Source organism: Panthera onca, chromosome B2 (assembly GCF_046562875.1).
Source record: "Panthera onca isolate mPanOnc1 chromosome B2, mPanOnc1 haplotype 2, whole genome shotgun sequence".
NCBI classification, from domain to species: domain Eukaryota; kingdom Metazoa; phylum Chordata; class Mammalia; order Carnivora; family Felidae; genus Panthera; species Panthera onca.
The window spans coordinates 42659086-42682635 of record NC_138343.1 but is presented as its reverse complement, the minus strand read 5'-3'; the positions used below and the strand labels follow the sequence as shown (position 1 = coordinate 42682635).

The window sequence follows — 23550 nt, the reverse complement described above, 5'->3', positions numbered from 1 at the left end:
GCTCTAGTTGTAAGACTGTTTTTAAGTTCAGTTTCCCTGTATGTAAAAAGGAGATGATTATGTTTGTCTGTGTTTCGGGTTGTTGCAAATATCAAATAAAATGCGTGTAAAAAGAGCTTGTGTAAAATGTACTGTGGTTCAGCCATAATTAGGAATCTTAAACCTGAAGTTCAGGAGCCAGTAATATTAAATTATAAGGGTAAGCACACAGCAGATTACAAAGTATTATCAGTTACTTTTAAAGGTAAGCAGTATTACAGTCTTTTAATAAACCTAAAGAAAACCATCAAGACGCAACTATCATTCGTCAGCTTCGAGTCTCGTTAAAGTATGTTTCTCAGATTATAGAAAGTCGTCCAGAAATATAAAACATAAACCAACTCTTCTCAGTTAAAAAAAAAAAAAAAGAAAGAAAAACAAAAAGATCTCCAGAGAAGAGGAAGCAATAAAAAGGAACGTTGCAAAAAAAAAAATAAAAATAAAAAAATAAAAAGGAACGTTGCTTGGCATTTTAAAGCAACTGTTACAAAATCCTTGTCTAGATGTTTATAAATCACTTCAAAAAATAAAATTTGGTCTTCAATGTGTACAAAATTTCGTCAAGTCAGAATAGTTAGCTTAATATGGAGCATGTGATATTTATCACAATCTTCAGGAAGAATTTGAAACTTTTTATAAGACCAAAAAAAAAAAAAAAAAAAAAAAAAAACCAAAACCAAAAACCCCAATGATTGCAATTCTAGAGCATTTAGATACTTGCAAATAAAGAGTACTTTTAAAAACACTTGTGTTTGAGCTGTTTTAGCTTTTATATTTAATATGATGACATCTTTTATTTCACAGTAGTATGCTGAGGACTGCTGTGTTTTCCCCAATGATCCTGGACACAAGTTTATTAGATTTAGTTATCGTAGTGGTCTGTTACCTGTAAACTGAATGTATGTGTAAGGTTTCTTACTCATTTCATATTTTTAATAGAAAAAACTGAGAAGACTGCTAAAGTACATGTTTTTCCGAGACTACAAATCCAAGATTGTCAAGGGCATCGATGAGGATGATCTTCTGGAAGGTAACCTAAACAAAAACACTAAACGGAGAGCGACATGGCTCGTGTGCCCGTGTGACACATCGATGCAGTGACAGCGTGGACATACCCGTCCCAGTAGGACGGATGTGCTTCCGTTACGTAACGTAGCTGAGAAACTATCCAAATATCTATTCAGCCAGCAGCTAAATCGTATGATTTTCTCTTTCCGTTGCTTCATAGTAATCTGGTAGGTCAGTCCTTTTAATCATGTGGCCTGTTTTATATCACAGTGCCATGAAACTGAGAAAATCATGTTGATTCAGAACCTAATCGATCGGAGCAAGAATAACTTTTCTGTCGCGGGTGTATGGAGACAAAACTGTTATTGTATATATCTGAAATTGACACATGGGTTTTTCTCAGTTTATTATAGAAAGTATCTGATATGTGGTATGATGTAAAGTCACCTCATTTTGGTGTGCTATTTCAGTACTCTTTGAAATCTTACCAACAGCCTAACGCAGAATAGACAGTTGTCCTTACCTGAATTTCCAACTCAGTTCGCCATTTCAGAATATTTAGAAAAAAAAATATTAATGTTTCAGAATCAAACAGTGCTAAGCTGAAAACAGAAATGTGCTGAACAATACTTACTGAGTCAAAATAAATATATGTGTTTTAGAAACAACTCACATATTTTGCATTGGATATAGTCACTGCGTAGTGAGTATCCATGGCTAATAATTACATTGATAAATCAACAAATTCTCCTGGATTAAGAAATCCAGCAAACTGCTCAAAACCAACTGAAGAGTTAACAAATTTTGGAAGTAAATTGTGATATACCTTCAACAAATTAGCAGGTGTACCAACCATGCAGAAAGAAAGAGAGAGAGAAAGAGGAAGGGAGGAAGAAAGAAAAGAAGGAAAGAAAAATTCATATCAAATGTTTCATCAGTGGTGCCTACTTAATATTACTGTAATTCTCATAGAATTTAATTTCTGAAGACTAGTCATCCAGGTGAATTTAAATGTTTCTTTTTTTAGAGAGCATAAAAAATACAGACTTAGACCCAAACAGACCTGAATTCTAATCAGTCCCTCTTCTCTGCTTTCTCTCTCTGTGAACTTGAGGATCCATTTTCTCATAAGTCAAAAATTATACCACTTACCATGGTAGAACTCACATGCATGTTTAAAACCTAATGTATGAAAATCACCTGATACATTCTTGCCATCGAATCAATGAGAGATATTAACAACAACCTCTTAGAACGCTAAGAAGCTCAGGGTAGTGAGACTAGTATTCAGTTGTACTAACAGCATCATATCAGTTTGATGTCCTCTCCTCATGTATTTCAAATCTCGCCTCTTTACTTTCATCTAAATTTTCTTTTTTTGTGTATGTCATATAAAGTCTTAAAATAATTGCTGTAACATATAAGACAAAATGCTCAGGTAAAATATATCAAATACTGAGGTGGGACTTTGAGAATGGCCGTATGAGCAGTGTGGCAGACTCATTCCCCAGTGAAACACATTTAACTGGTGAAAACTTTAAAAAGTAATGGCTTCTGAGACACCTGCGTGGCTCAGTGGGTTAAGCAACTGACTCTTGATTTCAGCTCAGGTCATGATCCCAGGGTCATGGGTTCAAGCCCCATGTGGAGCCTGCTTAAGATTTTCTCTCTCTCTCTCCCATCCTCTGCCCTACTCCCCCATTCACACTCTCTCTCTGTATATATACAAAACTAAATTTTAGAAAAAATAATGGCTTAAAGTCTCCAGAAATTATCCTAAGGGTATACAGCAAACGGAGAAGCACATATTTAAAAAAAAAAAAAACAAGTCTCATTAAGAACAGGAAGAGTCTGGGGTGCCTGGGTGGCTCAGTCGGTTAAGCATCCAACTTCGGCTCAGGTCGTGATCTCACTGCTCATGGGTTCAAGCCCCACGTCGGGCTCTGTGCTGACGGCTCGGAGCCTGGAGCCTGCTTCGGATTCTGTGTCTCCCTCTCTCTCTGTCCCTCCCCTGCTCGCACTCTGTCTCTCTCTCAAAAACAAATAAACATTTTTAAAAAATCAAAAAAAAAAAAAAAAAAAAAAAAAAAGAAACAATACCAAGAACAGTGAGAGTCTGTTTGATTTGAGCCAGGACCTGCCCCTATTACTCCTCTTCTCTTTTCCTGCCACCTTAGTTCAGTAGAAGCTTCACTCTGGGCAAATGTTCCCAAGAACCCTGGACACTTGATTCTCCAGCCACAAGTCTAAGGCAACAGTGTCCCCCAGGAGGTTGGCAACTCACATCTCCTCTGGCTCCATGTCGCAGAAGCTCTGTTCCATGCAGGAATAGCTGAAAGGACTGCAACTTCCACTCCTTCTCCACCCATAGGGAAGCTCTACCCCAGACGTGGCAGGCGGAGAATACCGAGTCCTGAATGCCCTACCCTAGCTCGCTCAGGCGAAGTAGAGCTCCACGCGAGAAGGGACAAGCTCAGAAGAGAGTGGGCTACTACCATCCCTACCCAGATCTCCACTCACAGAGTTAGGAGTCTTTCTAAGAGAAGCCGATTGCCTTTCCCACCCCCAGCTCCAGTACAGCGATACAGAGATTCAGCCCAGAGGGAGAAGCAGCTTTGTTCACAAAGAGCTCTTCAGCTTTCCCTACGGGGACTGATTTTTTTAGAACAGAGCCTGTGAAGTTCATACCTAATGGTGGCATAGGAGACAATGGAAATCCTGATGGTGAGCAGTTAAGAGGAGGCTGGAAGCTCTGTGATACTGGTAATAACAAAACAGTGCATCAGCTAAAGTTTTAACAGGAAACGAAGGGAATATACAGCCAAGAAGAGTCTTCCGCGGTCAGGGCAAAATGTAGAGGCTAGCAATATCTTGACTCTGCAAAGGGGCCCGACATGATTCAAGTCCATCTGTGGAACGTTTTCTGCCCAAGAGTATTTAATTAAAAACAGTAAAGCAATCAGCCAGAAGTTAGTGGAAGCTAATGGCTGTGTGTGATACCCGTAGAGTCAGGTAACTTAATGAAGAGAGCTGGCAAAGTGACGGCCAAAGAGAACCCGACTAAAACCACAGTCATCCCTGGTGGTCGAGGAGACGGATTGCATGCTCAAGGCTGTGCCCTCTGAGAAGCACTTCTGAGGCCACATGCTGTGAGGGAAAAAGATTTTATTTGAACCAGTCTAGCCAGGTCACTAAACAAACAAGCAAACATCGACAACCAGCCCCAGGAAGAGGAGGGAATAATTATCCAGAAGTTACTACAATATAAAATGTCCATTTTGAACAACAATCACAACAAAATACTTGGCATGCAAAAAACCAGGTATGTAATCCACAAAAAAGGGTTGGAACAAAAAGCAGGCAACACAGACCGCTTTTGAGAGCACCTGGATATTGGACTGGTCACACAAAACCTTCAAAGTAGCTATCGTAAACGTGCTCAAAGAACTAAAGGAAACCATTTTTAAGAAACAAAAGGAAGATATGATTACAGTGTCTCACAAACTAGAAAATATCAATTAAGAGCCAGAAATTAAGGAGAGCACTTGTTGTGATGTGCACTGGGTGTTGAATCACTATACTGCACAGCTGAAACTAATATCATACTGAATGTTAACTAACTGGAATTTAAATAAAAACTTTTTTAAAAAAAGATTAATATAAAGAGACAAGTTATAGAAAAGAAATGCAAATTCTGGAGTTGAAAAGCACAATGACTAAAATGAAAAATTCAGTAAAGAGACTCAGTAGTAGCTTTGAACTGAGAAGAAAGAATCTGCGAACTTGAAGACAGATTGTTAAAGATTACGCAGTCTGAAAAACAGAGAAAAGAATGAAGAAACATTTATAGAGCTTTCTGAAACCTGAGGCATCATGAAATGAGCCAACATATGCATAATGGGACCAGAAGGATAGGAAAGGTAAAAAAAAAAAAAAAAAAGAACAGAAAAAAACCTTCAAAGAGATAATGATTGGAACTTCTCAACTTTAATGAAAATTATTAATCTATACATCCTAGCAGCTCAACAAGCTCCAATTAGGGTAATCACATAGCGATCCACATTCAGACATATTCTTCTAGAAATGTTGGAAGACAAAGAGAAAAATCACAAAAGCCACAAGAGAAAAACGCTTCATCACATACAGTGGAACTCCAGCAATATTAACAGCTGACTTCTCATTAACAATATAGGTAAAAAAAAAAAAAACAAAAAACAAAACAAAACAAAAAAACAACCCCAGAACAATATAGGTCAGATAGCAGTGTAATGACATATTCAAAGTGCTGAAAGAAAAAACTGTTAACCAAGAAACATATCAAAAGTGAAGGCAAATATATATATATTCCTAGATAAACAAAAACTGGGTAAATTTCTTGGTAGCAAATCCATATAAAAAATGCTAAAGTACTTCAGGCTCAAGCAAGTGGCACCAGACAACAATTTGAATACACGCATGTGCATGCACACACACACACACACACACACACACACACACACACACAAGTACCTATAAAGCTAATTGTGTAGGTAAATATAAGAAACCATATAATTGCATATATTTTTCCTTATTCTCGTAACAGATTTAAAAAACAACGTATAAAACAATGTATATAACGTAATGTCAAGTCCATAACACATAGATAGGTAATATATTTGACGGTAACGACATAAGTCAGGTGGGGGGTACCAAGGTTGTATTGGAGTAAGGAGTGACACAAGATGGCTGCTCAAATTGTAGAAAGAAATGAAAAGAAGCAGAAATGGCAAATACAATGGCTTATATAACCAAATCTATAAATATCTACTTTCTGTCCTATAAAAACACAAACTACTGAAACTGAGTCAAATAGAAAATCTGAGTAGACCTATGACAAGTAAATTCTTTGAATTAGTAATTTTAAGTTTCCCAAGGAAAAACCCAGACCTAAATGACTTCATGATGAATTTTACCAAATGTTTAAAGAACAATTAACACCAATCCTTTCCCAGTGCATTCTTCAGGACCTTTATTACTCGGATATGAAAACCAGACAAAGATATCACAAGAAAACTAAAAACTAATACATTGTTTTTCTGCATTCCTTATGCTATACTTTCCATTTCTATGACTGACTTACTTTGTTGTTTTTTGTTTTAATTTTTTTTTACATTTATTTATTTTTTGAGAGACATAGAGAGACAGAGCACAAGTTGGGGAGGGACAGAGAGAGAAGGAGACACAGAACAGAAGCAGGCTCCAGGCTCCGAGCTGTCAGCACAGAGCCTGACGCGGGGCTCGAACTCACAAACTGTGAGATCATGACCTGAGCCGAAGTTGGACGCTTAACCGACTGAGCCACCCAGGCGCCCCATATGACTTATTTATTTTGTAACTGGAAGCTTATACTTCTTAGTCCCCTTTATGAATTTACCCATTTCTTCACTCCACCTCCCTTTTGGCAAGCACCTGTCTATTCTTTGTATTTAAGAGTCTGGCTTTTTTGTCTGTCTTTTTTTGTTTGTTTCTTAAATTCTACATATGAGCGAAATCATACGATACTTGTCTTTCTCTTTCTAAAGCACTTCACTTAGCATTATGCCCTGCATACATTTTGTTGTAAATCTCATTTTTTCTGTGTATGGCTGATTAGTATTCCATTGTGTGTACACACACACACACACATACACACACCCCAGATGTTTGTTATCCATTCACCAATTGATGCACACTTAGGTTGATTCTGTAGTTTGGCTATTGTAAATAATGCTGCAATAAACATATGGGTGCATTTATCTTTTTGAATTAGTGTTTTTATTTTCTTTGGGTAAATGCCCAGTAGTAGAGTTACTGGATCACATGGTAATCCTACTGTCCGTTTTTTGAGGAAACTCCATACCATTTTCCACAGTGGCTGCACCAATTTACATTTCCACCAACGGTTCACAGGGTTGGTTTTTTTTCCCTCCATGTCTTCACCAACACTCGGTATTTCTTGCCTTTTTTTTTTTTTTTTTTTCAACGTTTTTTATTTATTTTTGGGACAGAGAGAGAGAGCATGAACAGGGGAGGGGCAGAGAGAGAGGGAGACACAGAATCGGAAACAGGCTCCAGGCTCCGAGCCATCAGCCCAGAGCCTGACGCGGGGCTCGAACTCACGGACCGCGAGATCGTGACCTGGCTGAAGTCGGACGCTTAACCGACTGTGCCACCCAGGCGCCCCTCTTGCCTTTTTTAGTCTAGCCATTCTCACAGGTGTAAGGTGATACCTCATTGTAGATTTGATTTGCATTTTCCTGATCAGGATTAGTGATGTTGAGCATCTTTTCATGTGTCTGTTGGCCATCTGTATATCTTCTTTGAAAAATATTCAGGTCCTCTGCCCATTTTTAATCAGGTTATTTGGGGGTTTTGAATTATTGAATTCTGTAAGTTCTATGTATATTTTGGATATTAACCCCTTATCAGATACATCATCTGATGTATCTTCTCCCATCCAGTAGGTTGCCTTTTTGTCTACTTAATGTCTTTTTTAATATAGATTGTGAAAATCCCTAACAGAATACTTAGGAAACCAAATCCAGCAACATCCAAAAAAGGATTATACACCATGACCAAATGGAGTTTATCCCAGGAATGGAAGATTGGTTTAAATTTAGAAAAAAAATTGTGTAAAAAATCATAATGATAGAATGAAGGTCATAAACCACATGATCATTCAATAAATGTAGAAAAATCATTTGAAAAAACTCCAAGGTCTTTCATTAGAAGAACACTTAAAAAAACTGAGGAGGGAACTTTCTCAACTTGATAAAGGTCATTGCTATGAATGGAATATTTGTGTCCCCCCCAGAATTCCTATGTTGCCTCCTAATTCCCAGTGTGATGGTATTTGGAGGTAGAGCCTTTGGAAAACAATTAAGTCATGAGGGAGGGGCCTTCATGAATGGGAATAGTGCCCTTCCAAGAAGAGATACAAGAGAGCTTGCTTCTGCTATCTGTCCTCCGCCATGTGAGAATAGGAGAAGACAGTCCATCTGCAAACCAGGAAGCAGGCTTTCATCAGATACCAAGTCTGCGGCACCTGATCTTGGACTTTCTAACCTCTAGAACTATGAGACATAACTATGGGTTTTTTAAGCCATCCAGTCTACAATATATTTATATATTTATTATAGTCTGTGCTATAAACTGACCAAGACAGCTATCTATGGAAAACCCACAGCTGGCATCCTATTTAATGGTGAAGGATTGGATGCTTTCACCCAGAGATGCATAGGCTGGTATCTGTGCATGTAATTTATCACTTTAAAAAATAATCTAGTTCTCTGTCACTAATGCACACTGATATTTATACATTAAACTGTACTGCCTATTGCATTATTCCCTCTTGACCTTTTGCAATAACTTTTTTAAAGTTAGGTTTTGCTTTTAAATAAATATGAGAGTTTTATCTCTTAAGAGGAAAAGAGTAAGGCCTTGTCCCTTTAGGCCTCAAATGTATTGCCACAGTAACATGTGTAACATTCTCTCCTTTTAATTTCACATTTATTTTCATAAATAAAATAATTTAATTTCACATTAATTTCGTATTTATTTTCTGAATTAGGCTTGGTATATCAGGATTCTTTTTCTAAATCTGAAAGGACTTCCTTTTTTTTTTGGTAAGGAATTTTGATCAGTCCATTCACACTCCATTAATTGATAATTTGGTATTTTGTTCCTTCAATCTTATTTATGGCATGAATAAATGATTTAATTCTGCGTGGCTTATGCTTTTGTTTTGGATGCAGAGATTCTCCCTTCATTTTATTTAAGTTCATTTATTTTTGAGAGAAGGAGAGAGAGAGAGAGCACACCCACTGGAGCAGGGGAGGGGCAGAGAGAGAGAGAGAGAGAGAGAGAATCCCAAGCAGGCTCTGTGCTGACAGCACAGAGCCTGACACAGAGCTAAATCTTGTGAACCGTGAGATCATGACCTGAGCCAAAATCAAGAGTCAGACACTTGACCAGATGAGCCACTCAGGTGCCCAAAGATTCTCCATTTAAAGATTATTTCAAGAGAATTCCAATTCTGAATTTCATATGCAGTATTCAATACATGTAGTGATTGGTGTTGATGTAAACCTATTAAGCACATTTTTTTCCTTCTTTTATGTTCATGAAGACAAACTGAGTGGCAGCAATAATGCAAACAAAAGACAAAAAATTGCCCAAGACTTTCTCAACTCTATTGACCAAACAGGAGAACTCTTGGCAATGTTTGAAGATGATGAAGTTGATGAAGTTAAACAAGAAAGAATGGAGGTATAGTATATTCTTCCCTTTTTACAGTAATAGAATAACCATTGTAGTGCTTATGCTATTTGGTTCTATTCTTCTGTTCTTTGATTGATGTCTGAATTGCCCAGAACAGTAGTTGCATGTCTGAAGGCAGCATTGTACAGCCTTCAGACATGACTTTGGGAGACAACTTCAGTGCTCTGTTTCTGTTTCCTCCTTTGAATAGGAGTCGATTTCCCTCAACTTCCTTCCAGGTCTTACTTTTCCTGTTACCATTTTATCTGAAACTTGTTTTTGTCCCAAGTCATCCAGTTCTCTTTGTGGGCAAAGGTAATTTCGCCCACTTTTGTGTTGGCATGTAGCTGAAGAACTGTTTTTCAGGACATATCTGCAGGCTATGAATGCACTCATTAGCTGAGGTAATATTCAGGGCAGTTACATGCTTTACATCACTGTAACATGTGTTTGGATTCCCTGAATATGTTTTCACAATAAATATGAAAATTGTTTGCCTTCTATTTGTCTGAGCTATCTATTCATAAAATTACTGTTTCCTTAAATACTTACTTGAAGATAAAAATGACTGATTTCATTTCAGTGCCTTCCAAAATACAAAGCATTATTCTTCTTCTTATTAGACTTTTACCTGTTAAAAAAAAAATCTCCATTTTCCCCTTCTCTTTAAATGGGACAAGAGAGGTAATTCCAGAACTCCAAAAGATCGTGCTAAGTACCTACTTTATCATAATCTCTATGCATGCTAAAAATATAATTATTTCATGTCAAATTTTGGAGGAAGTCCAATAGACATACATGCTTTGTAAACTTTAACAGTCTTCTTTAAAGAATTAGTATGCTTAGATCACGAACTGTGATCTAAAGGCAATGTTCTTTTTAGGTATCAATTACCTTAGAAATGTGTGGTTATCTTGGTTTGGGGCAACTGCAAATGATTTTAGTTCAACTTCGCCGTGGGCCAAAATCATGCTAGCTTGTCCAAAGCAGATGATAAACATATATTTCTGATGTCATTATGGCCCAAAAAGGATATGATTGTTTAGTAGCATGGTTTCACTTATGATGCATTACACAGAGAGCAAATGTTGTTTATGCTTTTCTAAAAAACATTTTTATATTACTCTAATGGGCATTAAGAAAGATTCATTAAGGAAAGACTCTACATAAAACATTAATAAAATAGAACACTTAGCTTTTCAGTTTTGATGGGAAAATCTCTGTCAACCAAGCCTACTGCCTGGAAGGACATTCCACAATCAAGGAGAAGAGAAGAAATGGAGCATGTTGTAACACTAAGCTCATAATAGCAGGCTACTGTAGGCCTGGAAAAATGATGAGTCAGTAAGGTATAAGTTAAAGTCAATAAAGTATCTGGAAAGGCGGGGGAGGAAAAGCTTGGGAACTTACGCAGTTTCTCTTCCTCTTCCCTGCACTTATATATGAGGTAGTGGTAACCAGGATAATAAAATATCGATAGTTGGTAAAAATAGTTACAGTGATGTGTTAAAAATCAGATTGGCAGTTTCTTTAAGCTTTATATCGTACCTAAAATCTTTTGTAACCAACATAATGGAGAGTAATTTTGAGATTCTACTCATCCAAGTAGCAGAGTTTAACTGACTAAAAAATGCTGAACTTAGAGACGTAAGTGTAGACAGTAGAAAGCGGAACCGTTAAGAGCATAGGCCTCGCCTGCTTCTAATTTGACAGGTTATAGTTTCAAGCGCAAACCGCAAGTGCGGCAGTCCATATGAAACCACTTTGGGCTCACAAGACTGCGATCTCTGCTTTTCAAGTGCAGTGGAGTAATCAGTCCTGGCATCACTCAGTGATTTCGTTTTTCTCTAAGCATCACTTACTGTTGCAGAAATTTTGTTTGCTACCTTCTTCCCAAGAACGTATGAAAATAGTATAGACCTACCAACAAAGCTTATTATTGTTTTGCTTTCTTTCCTTTTTTTTTCACTTAAATGTAATTTAGAAGAGAAAAAAAATTTTTAGAGGCATAAAAACTCTTTTGGGATCCTAGCTTTTTCTCAAAACATCGAGCAAGAGTACCAAAAACTGAGTTGTTTCCTGTTGTTTTAGGTGACTTTATGTTGTGCCTGGCTTTGTGTTTCACTCCTAATGCACCTCATCAGTATTAAATATTATATGACTTGAAATAAAAAGTCTGAATTTTTACTTCCATTTCTACTTGCTAGTCCTTCATCATGACAGTTCGCTAACTCTTACCCTTATAGTTTTCCTCCAGCACCAAATTTTTAACACTTGGGTAGATGTATAGTAGAGATCTATGATCTATTATCTTAAGATCCTTCCAAATTATCAAATAAAAATTAAGTAATGTTCAGAATTGCTTTTGAGAGACTAGGAAAGAGAATCAGGGACTTGGTAAGCATAATAATGCATATAAATGTTGACCCTCCTCTCACCTCCACTTAACCCCCACCACAGAATAACAGGAGGTGTGTTTTACTGTTTCTTACATTCTGATCAACTAAATATGGCTGTGTCAACCAAAGGCCAAGAGGGTATCACAAAACGCTGCAAAGAGCTTTGGGTTTTCTTAACAGAGTGACTGTAGTCACTCACAGAAGAGCCTTGCCTAAGACCCAACTACTCTACCGTGAAGGAACCTGAGAAGCTCAAGTTTATCATCAATCGAGTGAAATATCTGGTCTAATAAACGACTGCGTTTGTGAAGGGGATGTAAATAATGAGTACTTAAAGAATTTGGTGAACTCTGCTTTCTGACTAATCCTTAAATTGGTAAAAGTAAACAAGAAAGTAAAGATTAGGCCATCAGAGAGAACAACCTTTAAACAAATTAGGGTCCCGAAGCCCCAGAGGCCTGATACTGGAACCCAGAAAGAAAGCACCATGGGATACATAAAATTTAAGGTCCTTAAAAATGTTTTTAATTGGCTTAAGATTGAATAACATTCCAGGTGGCCATCTGAATTTAACCTAAAGTGACTGACCAGAGATTGTAAAACACAAAGTTTCTCATAAAATCTGAATGATCAGAGAAGTCAGGTTCACCATTCAGTTATGCCCCAAGTAATGTGAAGTTATGATCTCTGGGGAGGTTGAGTCCCAGAATTACCATTTGTCGAACTGAGTATACTGGAAAATTCACCGAAGAAGCCAGAGAGGTGGATTGCTGTAGATGTTCTCCATCTTCTGGTTTTGAAGTCTGTTCTTTCTATTTCCCTTTTCTATTTTTCTACTATTATTATTTTTTAATTATAATGGAAAGTAAAGTACAATGCCTTTAAGATAAGACAGTTCAAAAATATCTTAGTTAAGATTTATCATAAAAGAAGAAAGGCTAATAACTCTAGTGAGATAATGGTGTACAAACATGAAAAAAAGTTTTTTTTAACATTTATTTATTTTTGAGACAGAGAGAGACAGAGCATGAACGGGGGAGGGTCAGAGAGAGGGAGACACAGAATCTGAAGCATGCCCTGTGCTCTGAGCTGTCAGCACAGAGCCCGACGCGGGACTCGAACTCACGGACTGCGAGATCATGACTCGAGCCGAAGTCGGCCGCCCAACTGACTGAGCCACCCAGGCGCCCCTGAAAAAAAGTTTTTAAGTTGAGTTTAAAAAGGAAACCCAGAAAAAAGTTTAAATGTATGTGAGATTAAGAAATATAGAATTTATATGCTGGAAAGATAGTTTATACACATACATACATGATATATACAGATACGCATCTACATTTACATACATGCTATTATGCCTGTGTGTATTCTGTAAGAATAGAAATATAATTTTAGTAGATTTTTTTAATGTAAGAGTAAAAGAACAGTCAGAGCTATATCAGACAAACGCAAATGCTAGTGGTAGCAATATTAGTTCAGAGAAAAGAGGATTCAAGGGAAAAAGTTTTCAAATGGAACGATGTCAGTAATTTTATGTTACCAAATGATGCTGCCTGTGGTGAAGATAGTAAATACAAAATGTTAATCATCACATTCCAGAGAATTGAAATATACAAAGCAAAAGATTCCAGTAATGTGGGGAGAAGTTAGAGAAAATGCATTTGTTGAGTGTGGAACACACTATTCTCAGTACTTAACAGATTGACTTGGGGGAAATTTTTTAATCATAAACATTTAAGTTTAATAGATGGATATAAAACATTTTATAAATGAGCAGCAGTTTTAAAATCTTACCCAGGTAACCCCAAGGATTCCATGGTGCTCTTTAGGGGAGGTGGGGAGAAGTTTGGTGGGGCTCTATCCTCCCACCTCCCCCTACACACTATCCTCCATCAGGAGAACTTTGAGGTTACATCATGGACCTATATATCACCGGTAAAGAAGGGGCTTCGTTATTTTTTAATTGCAAGTCAATACAAAAGATCACTATTCAACTTCTCATGAGGAGTGTTTCTCTCATACACAGATAGATATACACTCAGTCAACAGATTTCAACAATATACAAATTTATAGAGCATATTACCTTACCAGAGCAGAAAACGTAAACCTGAAAGTAATAACAGAAGTTAAACAAACAAAACCCTAATTGATTAAAAATTTGAAAAGAAAAAAAGCTAATAGAAGCAACTAATGGACCCACAACAAATTAAAATGTATTACCATCAACTGTTTGGATAATAACAGCAATGAGAATAGTCCCTGTAAAATTTACAAAATTTGGACAACACTTTAAAATAGAGGCAACTTTTTAGATTTTAAGCCTTTATTAAATTGGAAAAAAGTAAAAGAAACTAAAGATTCACCTAAAATTAGAAATTTTATGTCAAAAAGAGAAAACAGGAAAAATGAAAATAAAAAATGCATAAAGTTAGGAAACAGTAATTAAGGGGTGTCTGGGTGGCTCAGTCAGTTAAGTGTCCAACTCCGGCTCAGGTCATGATCTCATGGGTTGTGAGTTTGCGACCTACCTCGGGCTCTCTGCTGACAGCTAAGAGCCTGGAGCCTGCTTCAGATTCTGTCTCCTCTCTGCCCTTCCCCTGCTCATTCTCATTCTCTCTCTCTCTCTCTCTTTCTCTCTCTCTCTCTCTCTCTCTTCTTTCTCTCCTCTCTCTCTCTCTCAAAAATAAACATTAAAAAAATTAAATAAAAAAGAAAACATATAATTGAATATACCAATTTAAGGAACTCTTTGCAAAAATAATAACAAATGGTGGAATGAATCTATGGCAAGTCTAAGAAAAATGGAAAGAAAAGACAGCTAACAAAAATCAGCAAGGAGTAGGGATCTAGCCGTAGACTGGAGAAATCAATTCCCATATAATTCTGTACTAATATTTGGAATGAATATCTTCTTAAGAAAATGTAAATGATTAGTTTTTCTCAACAGGTAGTAGAAAACTTGGATAGACCAGTAACCTTGGAAAAAATGCTAAATGTTTGGGAAAGAATTATGTCCTCAGCAGATTCTGAATCCAAAATGATTTATGGAAGAGCTCTTTTAAACATTCATAAAATAACTCATTGTCATGCTATATAAACTATCTCAGAGTAAAGAAAGTAAGGAAACCTTATTAAACTTTACAGAGTATCATAATATAATCTCATTTATGAATATGGATTCAGGAATCTTAAAATATTAGCAATTTTAATTTGGCAGCATAATATAATAAGGAATGTACCATGACCAAATAAGATTTTTTTCATGAGTTCAAGCAAGCTTGAATATTAGAAAATACATTAGTGTTAAATACCCAAGAACTAGGTCAGAGGAGAACAACCATATGATTATTTTAGGAGACGATAAAACAAAATTCACTTCCTATTCTTTTTAGAAATTCTCAATGAACTGGAAATAGAAAAGTTACCTTCATATCATGATAAAGAATATCTCACTCCAGTGAACAGCCATCATTATAGTTTGAAAAATATTAACAGAGTTCCACTAAATTCTAGAATGCCCATGTTATCAGTTTTATTTGCTAGAGTTCCAGGAGCATTAGCCAGTGCAATAAAAGACCTAGCTATTGGTAGGAGACAAAAATTATCATTATGTACAGATAATATAATTTTTATTAGGTAATCCTTGAGGATCAATCCAAAAAACTATTGAAACCAATTAAAGTCCTCACTAAATCATATACATACTTTAAAAACCAGTAGCTTCCCCCATATTTCATAATAGTTAATAAAAATTAGAAGACCATCTCAGTTAAAATAATACAAGGGAGAAGTTTATTTGGAGGCAACTTCATATTAACAAGAAATGTAAGAGAAATATGAAAGTAATATTTAATAATGTACTAAGAAGAGTGTAAGTCAAGAAATACAATGTACCTGGATACAAAGACAGGATATTATAAACCTATCAGTTGTTCCTAAATTAATTTATTAGCTTGATGAATTTTTACAAAAATCGCAGCAAATTTTTTTAAACTATCCAGTGATATTAGAGGTTACTTTAAGTGATAAGACAGATGAGAATAGCAAAGAAATTTTCATTAAAGAAGAATAGAGAGCAGAGTTCAATTTATCCTACCAGATACATTTCATAAAACTGTTGTCATCAAAATAGTGTGGTACTGGTGTAACACCCAATAAGCATACCAATGAAGAGAATTCTATCCATGAAATAAGTAATGTAGAGAAGACTTTAGTCACGATAAAGGTAGCTGTAGAAATCAGTGGGAGAAAGGTGCCAAACAGTTGGATAATATTTGAAAAGGAAAAATCACATCTAGTTCCTAACCTTAGACTGGCCTCAGAATAAATTCAGGTGGATTCAAGAACTGGGTATGAAAAGTAAAGCTGTTTTTAAAAAACAGAAATAGGGGCTCCTGGGTGGCTCAGTCAGTTGAGTGTCTGACTTCAGCTCAGGTCATGATCTCACAGCTCGTGAGTTCGAGCCCTGCGTCGGGCTCTGTGCTGACAGCTTGGAGCCTGAAGCCTGCTTCGGATTTTGTTTCCCTCTCTCTCTGCCCTTAACCCACTCTCATTCTGTCTCTGTCTCTCTCAAAAATAAATAAACATTAAAAAAATTAAAAAAAAAAAAACAAATAAATAGGTAAATATCAATTTGGGAATGTGGAAGGACTCTCTAGGCTTTTGTTTTCTAAACAAGCTTTTCAAGAACTACCCCAGATGTTAACAGGTGCACTGTTGGAGGTGGGGATGGAGAAGTGGTCCATTTTCAAATAAATTTGTGAAATCCTAAATTAAGAAATTTAAGAGGTTGCTTTTAAAACCTTTAAGAGACTTCTGTATACAAACATGTATTGTGAGTTTTTCAGTAGTGAAAATTGAATCTATTAAAGTCTTCTGAAAGGAAAGCCCACTTTGGAGACAAAAACACAAAGGAAATGACTTAAATTTAATGACATAAAAATCATATAACTTGTCTATGTCAGAAAAAGAAAGACAAAATTGAAAGGCAAACTACTGTAATAATGTAATAAAATATTAATATTTATTTATATAGATCTTTCAGTCCATAAGAAAACATTCCAGTAGAAAAATTGGCAAAGGATAATAATAGACAAATCACAGAGAGGAATACAAATAACAAACATGCAAAATACCTGCTTACTTGTAATGAGCCAGCGCCATTTTTGCTTATAAAATGGTGAAGACTAAGGTATCATTGGGTACAGATTAACTGTTGGTGGAAGTGAAGTTTGATAGAAACCAGAAACTATTTAAAAATACCAGTTGGAAATAATTCATATACTTCAGCCCAGTAAACACATATTTGGTAGTTGCTGTTTAAAATATAATCAGACATTTTGAACATACGCACATTCTTATGCACAAGGCTGTTCATCACAATGTCATTTATAATAGTGGTAATGGAAATGGGAAGAAGAACCCTATTTACCCAATGGTCAGCGAATGTGTATATTTCCTCACACCTAGAAATTAAGACCGGAAGGATATATACCAACGTGCTAACAGTGGCTGTCATCATCAAGCATTGAGATTATAAGTAAATTGAGTATGTAAGTTTATGCCATTTTGATTTTACATATTTATCACTTGTGTTCCTCTTAATCATCAGCTGATGTCCTTTACAGTTTACCTTTTCATTTTTTTTCCCCATCAGAAGAATTTAGTTTATATGTCGTGCTGCAGGATAGGCTTTGTGAGCAAATGAAGTAGCCTCGTATTATATAGTTGAGGAATAGGAACGTATACCAGTGTGACACAGACTATATTCAGAACTGTAATAATGACCTAAGAAGTTTAAAATAGTTAACGTTTTTCATGATTGCAATGAACAAAAAGCCCATTTCAAATTGAAATAAACAATTATTAAACAATTAGGGAAGTGCTTCAGGTAAACAACCACAGGTAGATTTGGCCTCAAGCAAGGTTTGATATCGAGGTTCACAATATGTCACTGGATTTGTAGCTCCATTTTCCATGGCCCCAGGCCATGATAGGATGCCTCTGTCCAAGATTGACCCTGAAAATGCTTAGGTCACAAGATCTTCTGAAATCCCTATCACCCACAGTAGCTAGTAGGATGACCTACTCTGATTGGCTTAGCCTAAGTCATAAGCTCCATCCCTAAAGCTGAAGGTGCATCCAGCCCCTCACAAAGGCATGGATTGCTGGAGCTATAGGAAGAGGGAATGAGTGCTGGAAAGGTAGCTTCAAAGGTCTATAAGGGTAGAGGATCTGTACATTATTACAGTAAGAATTGACCAACTGATGTATTACAACCTTGACTCTGTCTGGATCTGTAGGAAGTTTTCCTTGAGAGATAACATGGAGAATGAGTAGAAGTCATTTTCTTTGGATCTCATCCATCCTTCCTTCCACTCTTTAACTCATTCAGCATTTATTCACTGAGGCTCTTTTGTAAGTCACTATCCTACCCTCTGAGGTCGTGACTGCACAAAAGACAAAATATAGTTTCTGTATTCACAGTACTGTAGTTAATAACTGGCAAATAAGATTTGTACCCTCTTAAGGGGAATACAGGCTCAATAAATGGTTCTTAATTCTGTTTGGTCTTGAATCTTGAACCTTCTTGGTGGATCATTGGTTGTATGATGGAACCCTGTATTTTCTGTTTCTCTTGCTATTTGATTTGAAATTTAGTTTTTTTCTGAGGTAAAGCACATTACTTCTTTAAGAAATCTTTATGACTAGCCTCAGACAGGGACATAGAATTAGCTTCAGAATTTGCTGAAGAGGGCACAAAATAATAGAACTAGGGTACATTTTATAACATGAAAAGATAGTATGTCAGGGTGAGACTCTGACAGAGATTCATCAGGAGAACACATTAGTATGCCCATTTATTCTTTTGAAGGGAATCTTGGATAACGTAATTGAAAAATACAAAATCATTCTTCAGGGAATATTAATAGAAATTCCTCCAAAATAACCTTTGGTAATTCCAGCTACACGGTGCATAATTAATGTAATTTAGTGTATGTTTTTTTCTGGCCTAGAAACTACAGAACAGGGAATATTACATGACTTTAGGAGAACCCAAAGGTAGGTATAATGTGTTGCTCTGAAATTTATTTCCATTCATGACTTTATAGACTCTATCAAATTATTTTGTATCCACAGCTAGAGCTATCTTCTAGTTACATAATGGTAGATAATGTGTATATTCATTGCCATAAAAGCTTGTCTGAACTCCAGAAAGGAATCTTCCGGAGAAGAGATTTTTCAGTTAATGACATGAAAAGTTACAGATTTTATAAAAATAGAACATTCCCTCGCTTACCTAGGTTTATCATTCTATGGCTTAATACATCACATTTGACAGATTGTTCTTAAGAGATTCTTTTAGGTTTTTCTTAACCATCTGTGAACTATGGGCTCTAACTGAGAGTAGAGTCAGGCTTCTGCTTTGATTAGAGTGCTCCATATACTGGGTTTCGAAACTAGAAATGGGTAGGTTTTGTTGGGTTTTTTTAATTGCTCTCTATTTTTATAGGGTGTTTAATCGCTTGGGTTATGCTTTACTATAGAAAAAATTTAGAGCATGATTAGCCAAATGACTACCATCTTTATGATATAAATTTTATTTTATTTATTTATTTTTTCAACGTTTATTTATTTTGGAGACAGACAGAGACAGAGCATGAACGGGGGAGGGTCAGAGAGAGAGGGAGACACAGAATCTGAAACAGGCTCCAGGCTCTGAGCTGTCAGCACAGAGCCCGACGCGGGGCTCGAACTCACGGACAGCGAGATCATGCCCTGAGCCGAAGTCAGCCGCTTAACTAACTGAGCCACCCAGGCGCCCCTATGATATAAATTTTAGTACCGCTCCCATTTTGTCTTCCACCCTCAGACCTATTTTTTACTATTCCTCTCTGGGTGAAATTTAAAAGATTTCTTCTTGTTACCCTTTCCCTAGACTATTGGGAAGCTAAATACATGGTGACAGCATTGAAACAGTGCTCATAGTAACCATGCTTTTCCAAATCCAAATCAAGATTTAGCATTTGTTGCCCACAAGTATCTTTTCTTATGTGGATAGAATATTTTATTTTTTTGGGGGGGGGGGATAAACTTTATTTTTCAGATTTATTTAAATTCAAGTTAGTTAACATATAGTGTAGTCTTGGTTTCAGGAGTAGAACCCAGTAATTCATCACTTACATACAACACCCAGTGCTCATCCCAACAAGTGCCCTCCTTAGTGCCCATCACCCATTTAGCCCATCTCCCCACTCACCTCCCCTCCAGCAGCCCTCAGTTTGTCTCTGTATTTAAGAGTCTCTTATGGTTTGCCTCCCTCTCTAGTTTTATCTTATTTTTCCTTCCCTTCCCCTGTGTTCATCTGTTGTGCTTCTTAAATTCCATATATAATGGAAATCTGTATTTGTTTTTTTCGCTAACTTATTTTGTTAGCATAATATGCTCTAGTTCCATCCAAGTTGTTGCACACAGCAAGATTTCATTGTTTTTGATCACCAAGTAATTTTCTATTGTATATAAATATTCCACATCAGTTCTGTGGACATTTGGGTTCTTTCCACAATTTGGCTATTATTGATAGCACTGCTATAAACACTAGAGTGCATGTGCCCCTTTGAATCAGCATTTTTGAATCCTTAGGATGAATAACTAGCAGTGCAATTGCTGGGTCATAGGGTAGTTTTGTTTTTAATTTTTTGAGGAACCTTCGTACCCACTGGACTCCAGAGTGGCTGCATCAGTTTGCATTCCCACCAACAGTGCTAAAGGGTTCCCCTTTCCTCCACATCCTCACCCACATCTGTTGTTGCCTGAGTTATTAAGTTTAGCCATTCTGACAGGTGTGAGGTGGTATCTCATTGTGGTTTGGATTTGTATTTCCCTGACGATAAATGATGTTGAGCATCTTTTCATGTGTCTGTTAGCCATCTGGATGTCTTCTCTGGAAAAGTATCTATTCATGTCTTTTGGCCATTTCTTCACTGGACTCTTGTTTTTTGGGTATTGAGTTTGGTAAGTTCTTTATAGACTTTGGATGCTAACCCTTTATCCAATATGTCATTTGCAAATATTTTCTCCCATTCCGTCGGCTGCCTTTTAGTTTTGTTGGTTGTTTCCCTTGCTGTGCAGAAGCTTTTTATCTTGATGAAGTCCCGATAGTTCATTTTTGCTTTTGTTTCCCTTGCCTCCGAGACGTTTCTGGTAAGAAATTGCTGCGGCCAAGGTCAAAGAGGGTGCTGCCTGTTTTCTCCTGTAGGATTTTGATGCTTATAGAATATTTGAAATCAGAACTTGGTAGTAAAATATAAGAACAATGATTACCATTCACTTCTACCTTCCCCACATCAAGCAAGTTTCAATTTTAGTAAAACAGAGAACCATTTTTGAGGATAAAGATACACACCAGTGCTGCAAACTAAACATTTGTGTCTACCAGTGGTAATGCATGTGTGTAGGGCTCGCTGCTGTGTTTAGTCTCGCATAAATGGATATTTGACTAACACATCTGATTATACTGTTCAATTAGGTTTTTATGGAATCAATCAATATTTTCTTTCCCAAATAATTTCAGTTTGTTCTTTTTAAAATGATATCCTTCTCTTTCAAAAGATCCATCGCAAGGGTTTTCTTAGAGATCAGTCCACCGACTTGTTTATAAAACACCTTGGCAGAGAAGAGTTTTAAAATATCACCGAATTTAAGAACACCACAGGATTTACCACTAATTTACATTTAATGTTTATAGTTCTCAAATTGTGGTTGTTGTAATAACCAAAATATTTTTGCCCTGAATATTTGGTGGATTATATTTCCCTATTCTTTCTCCTTCACCCACATTCCCCACAGTAGGTGGGCAGATTGTTGTTACATAGTCTGGCTTTTATTTATCTGTATTGGTTTAATCTCTACAAGTTAGTCATTCTAAATATGAAAATAAGTGTACTCTGTGGCAAGATTTTTGTCTTTTTAATCCTGTAGTTTGTTTAGTGGAATTAACAGCTCATTGCCTGTTTGGTATAGGTAATTTCCCGCTATTCCTGTGTTGCATCCGTGCTAGGGAGCTGCCTTTACTTCGGTTCTTAATGTTGCCACCACTTTATGACATCATGCCAATCAAGCTGTTTAATCAAGACTTTTTCCTAGATCATTGCATTCCTCATTGAGAAATAAGAATTCTAGATGAAGCTATAAATATTTAGTGATCAGTGCAATCCATTGTATTTGTCTGTCTGTCGAGAACTATCCTTTCCATAAAGCAGTGGTCCAAAAGGCAATTCACATCTTGCCAGCCTTCTCCTTTTCATGACTCTCCATTTTCTGCAGAAGAGTCTCAACTTCTTAGCATGATAGTAATACATTGTTTTATAATCTGGCCTCAGATAACCTTTTCATGTTCGTCTCTCACCATTCCTGATCCTCCTCTTTTTTAATATTCTTTCCCAAATCATGCATGTGCACACACAAAACATACACACACACACACACACACACACACACACACACACACACACAGCTTAACGAACCCCTTTGGATTTGTAGTTCTCTAAATGGGTGTTTACTTTTCTTCCCTTTGCTGAGCCTTCTCGATCTGCAACATCAATGTTCAGATATTTCAGTAGGTGATAGATTGTAACTCATTGTATTTACTTAATTTAACTTACTAAATAAAGTCCTTGAGAGCGTGGACTTACTTTAAACGTTATAAACTTCCAATAAATATTTTCCAAATAAGGTAACTAAAAATAGGCATAATTTTGTAGCTAACATATGTATTATTAATATATCCTTTGGATGATTTGAATATTTTTTGTTTTATTTAAAGCATGCAGTTTTGGGGCGGCTGGGTGGCTCAGTTGGTTACATGTCTGACTTCAGCTCGGTCATGATCTTGCAGTTTGTGGGTTCAAGCCCCGCATCGGGCTTTGTGCTGACAGCTTAGAGGCTGGAGCCTGCTTCGGATTCTGTCTCTCTCTCTCTCTCTCTCTCTCTCTCTCTCTCTCTGCTCCTCCCCCACTTGCTCACTCTCTTTCTCTCGCTCTCTCTCTCAAAAATAAATAAAACCTTAAAAAATTTTAAAGAATGTAGTTTCCAGGTATATAAAACCAGTCATTTTTGACTCACATAGGATTCAAACAGGATATCATAATTAGTTATGTACCTCTGTGAACTTTTCATATCAGGAGTTCTCCAACGAATCTCTTTCAGGTGCTTTCCAGTTATTAATGGATTTCATTGGTCAGATAACTTTCTGTTCAAATTATAATAGTGGCTTTTCCAGGTTTGGCTATAGAAGTTCTTCTAACCATACTGCTTTGGCATTGATCTCTGCTGTGTCCCAGATTTGTCTACAAGCTGACACTGAGCATCAATTCCAGTTCAATCAGTTGATTTTGTTTCAAAAGGACCAACACCATCTGTGACTATTGGTCCATTCCACCTAGTGGCCAAGTCAGAACACTTGACAATAAATGTTCCATACCTTTTCTCGTGTATTTGCTGCAGTTGTAAGATTTTATGATTTGGCATCTATACATAATAACATACTTACTTCTCTGATCCATGAAATACCTCTTCTGGATAATTCTTTTAGTTATTGGCTGATTTGTACTTAGAAGGTAGTTTGAATTTTCAGGTGCCTTAAGTTACTGTTGAATTTTTTGTGGCATGAAAATTTTGCATCTCCACTCGTACGTACTTTACACAACAGGAAAGTGTTGTTTCACTTAGTTCTTCTAACACTAAGGAACAGGTTAGCCATAAATCACCATATCCACAAAAATTACTTTTGAGTTTAACCTGCCTCATGTATGGCATTTATAAACTACG

General features: G+C 36.6%; 1 protein-coding gene across 4 annotated transcripts in view; it reads left to right on the top strand.

Annotated features, from left to right (window-relative positions):
• The window catches only part of SUPT3H (SPT3 homolog, SAGA and STAGA complex component), a 539689-nt gene that overhangs the window by 379828 nt on the left and 136311 nt on the right, over positions 1 to 23550 (top strand). For all 4 annotated transcript variants that reach the window (XM_078446962.2, XM_078446964.1, XM_078446963.1 and 1 more), the window contains exons 5-6: positions 979 to 1069; positions 9194 to 9333. In XM_078446962.2, coding sequence (XP_078303088.1) covers positions 979 to 1069; positions 9194 to 9333 — 231 coding nt within the window. The remainder of the gene's footprint in view (positions 1 to 978; positions 1070 to 9193; positions 9334 to 23550) is intronic.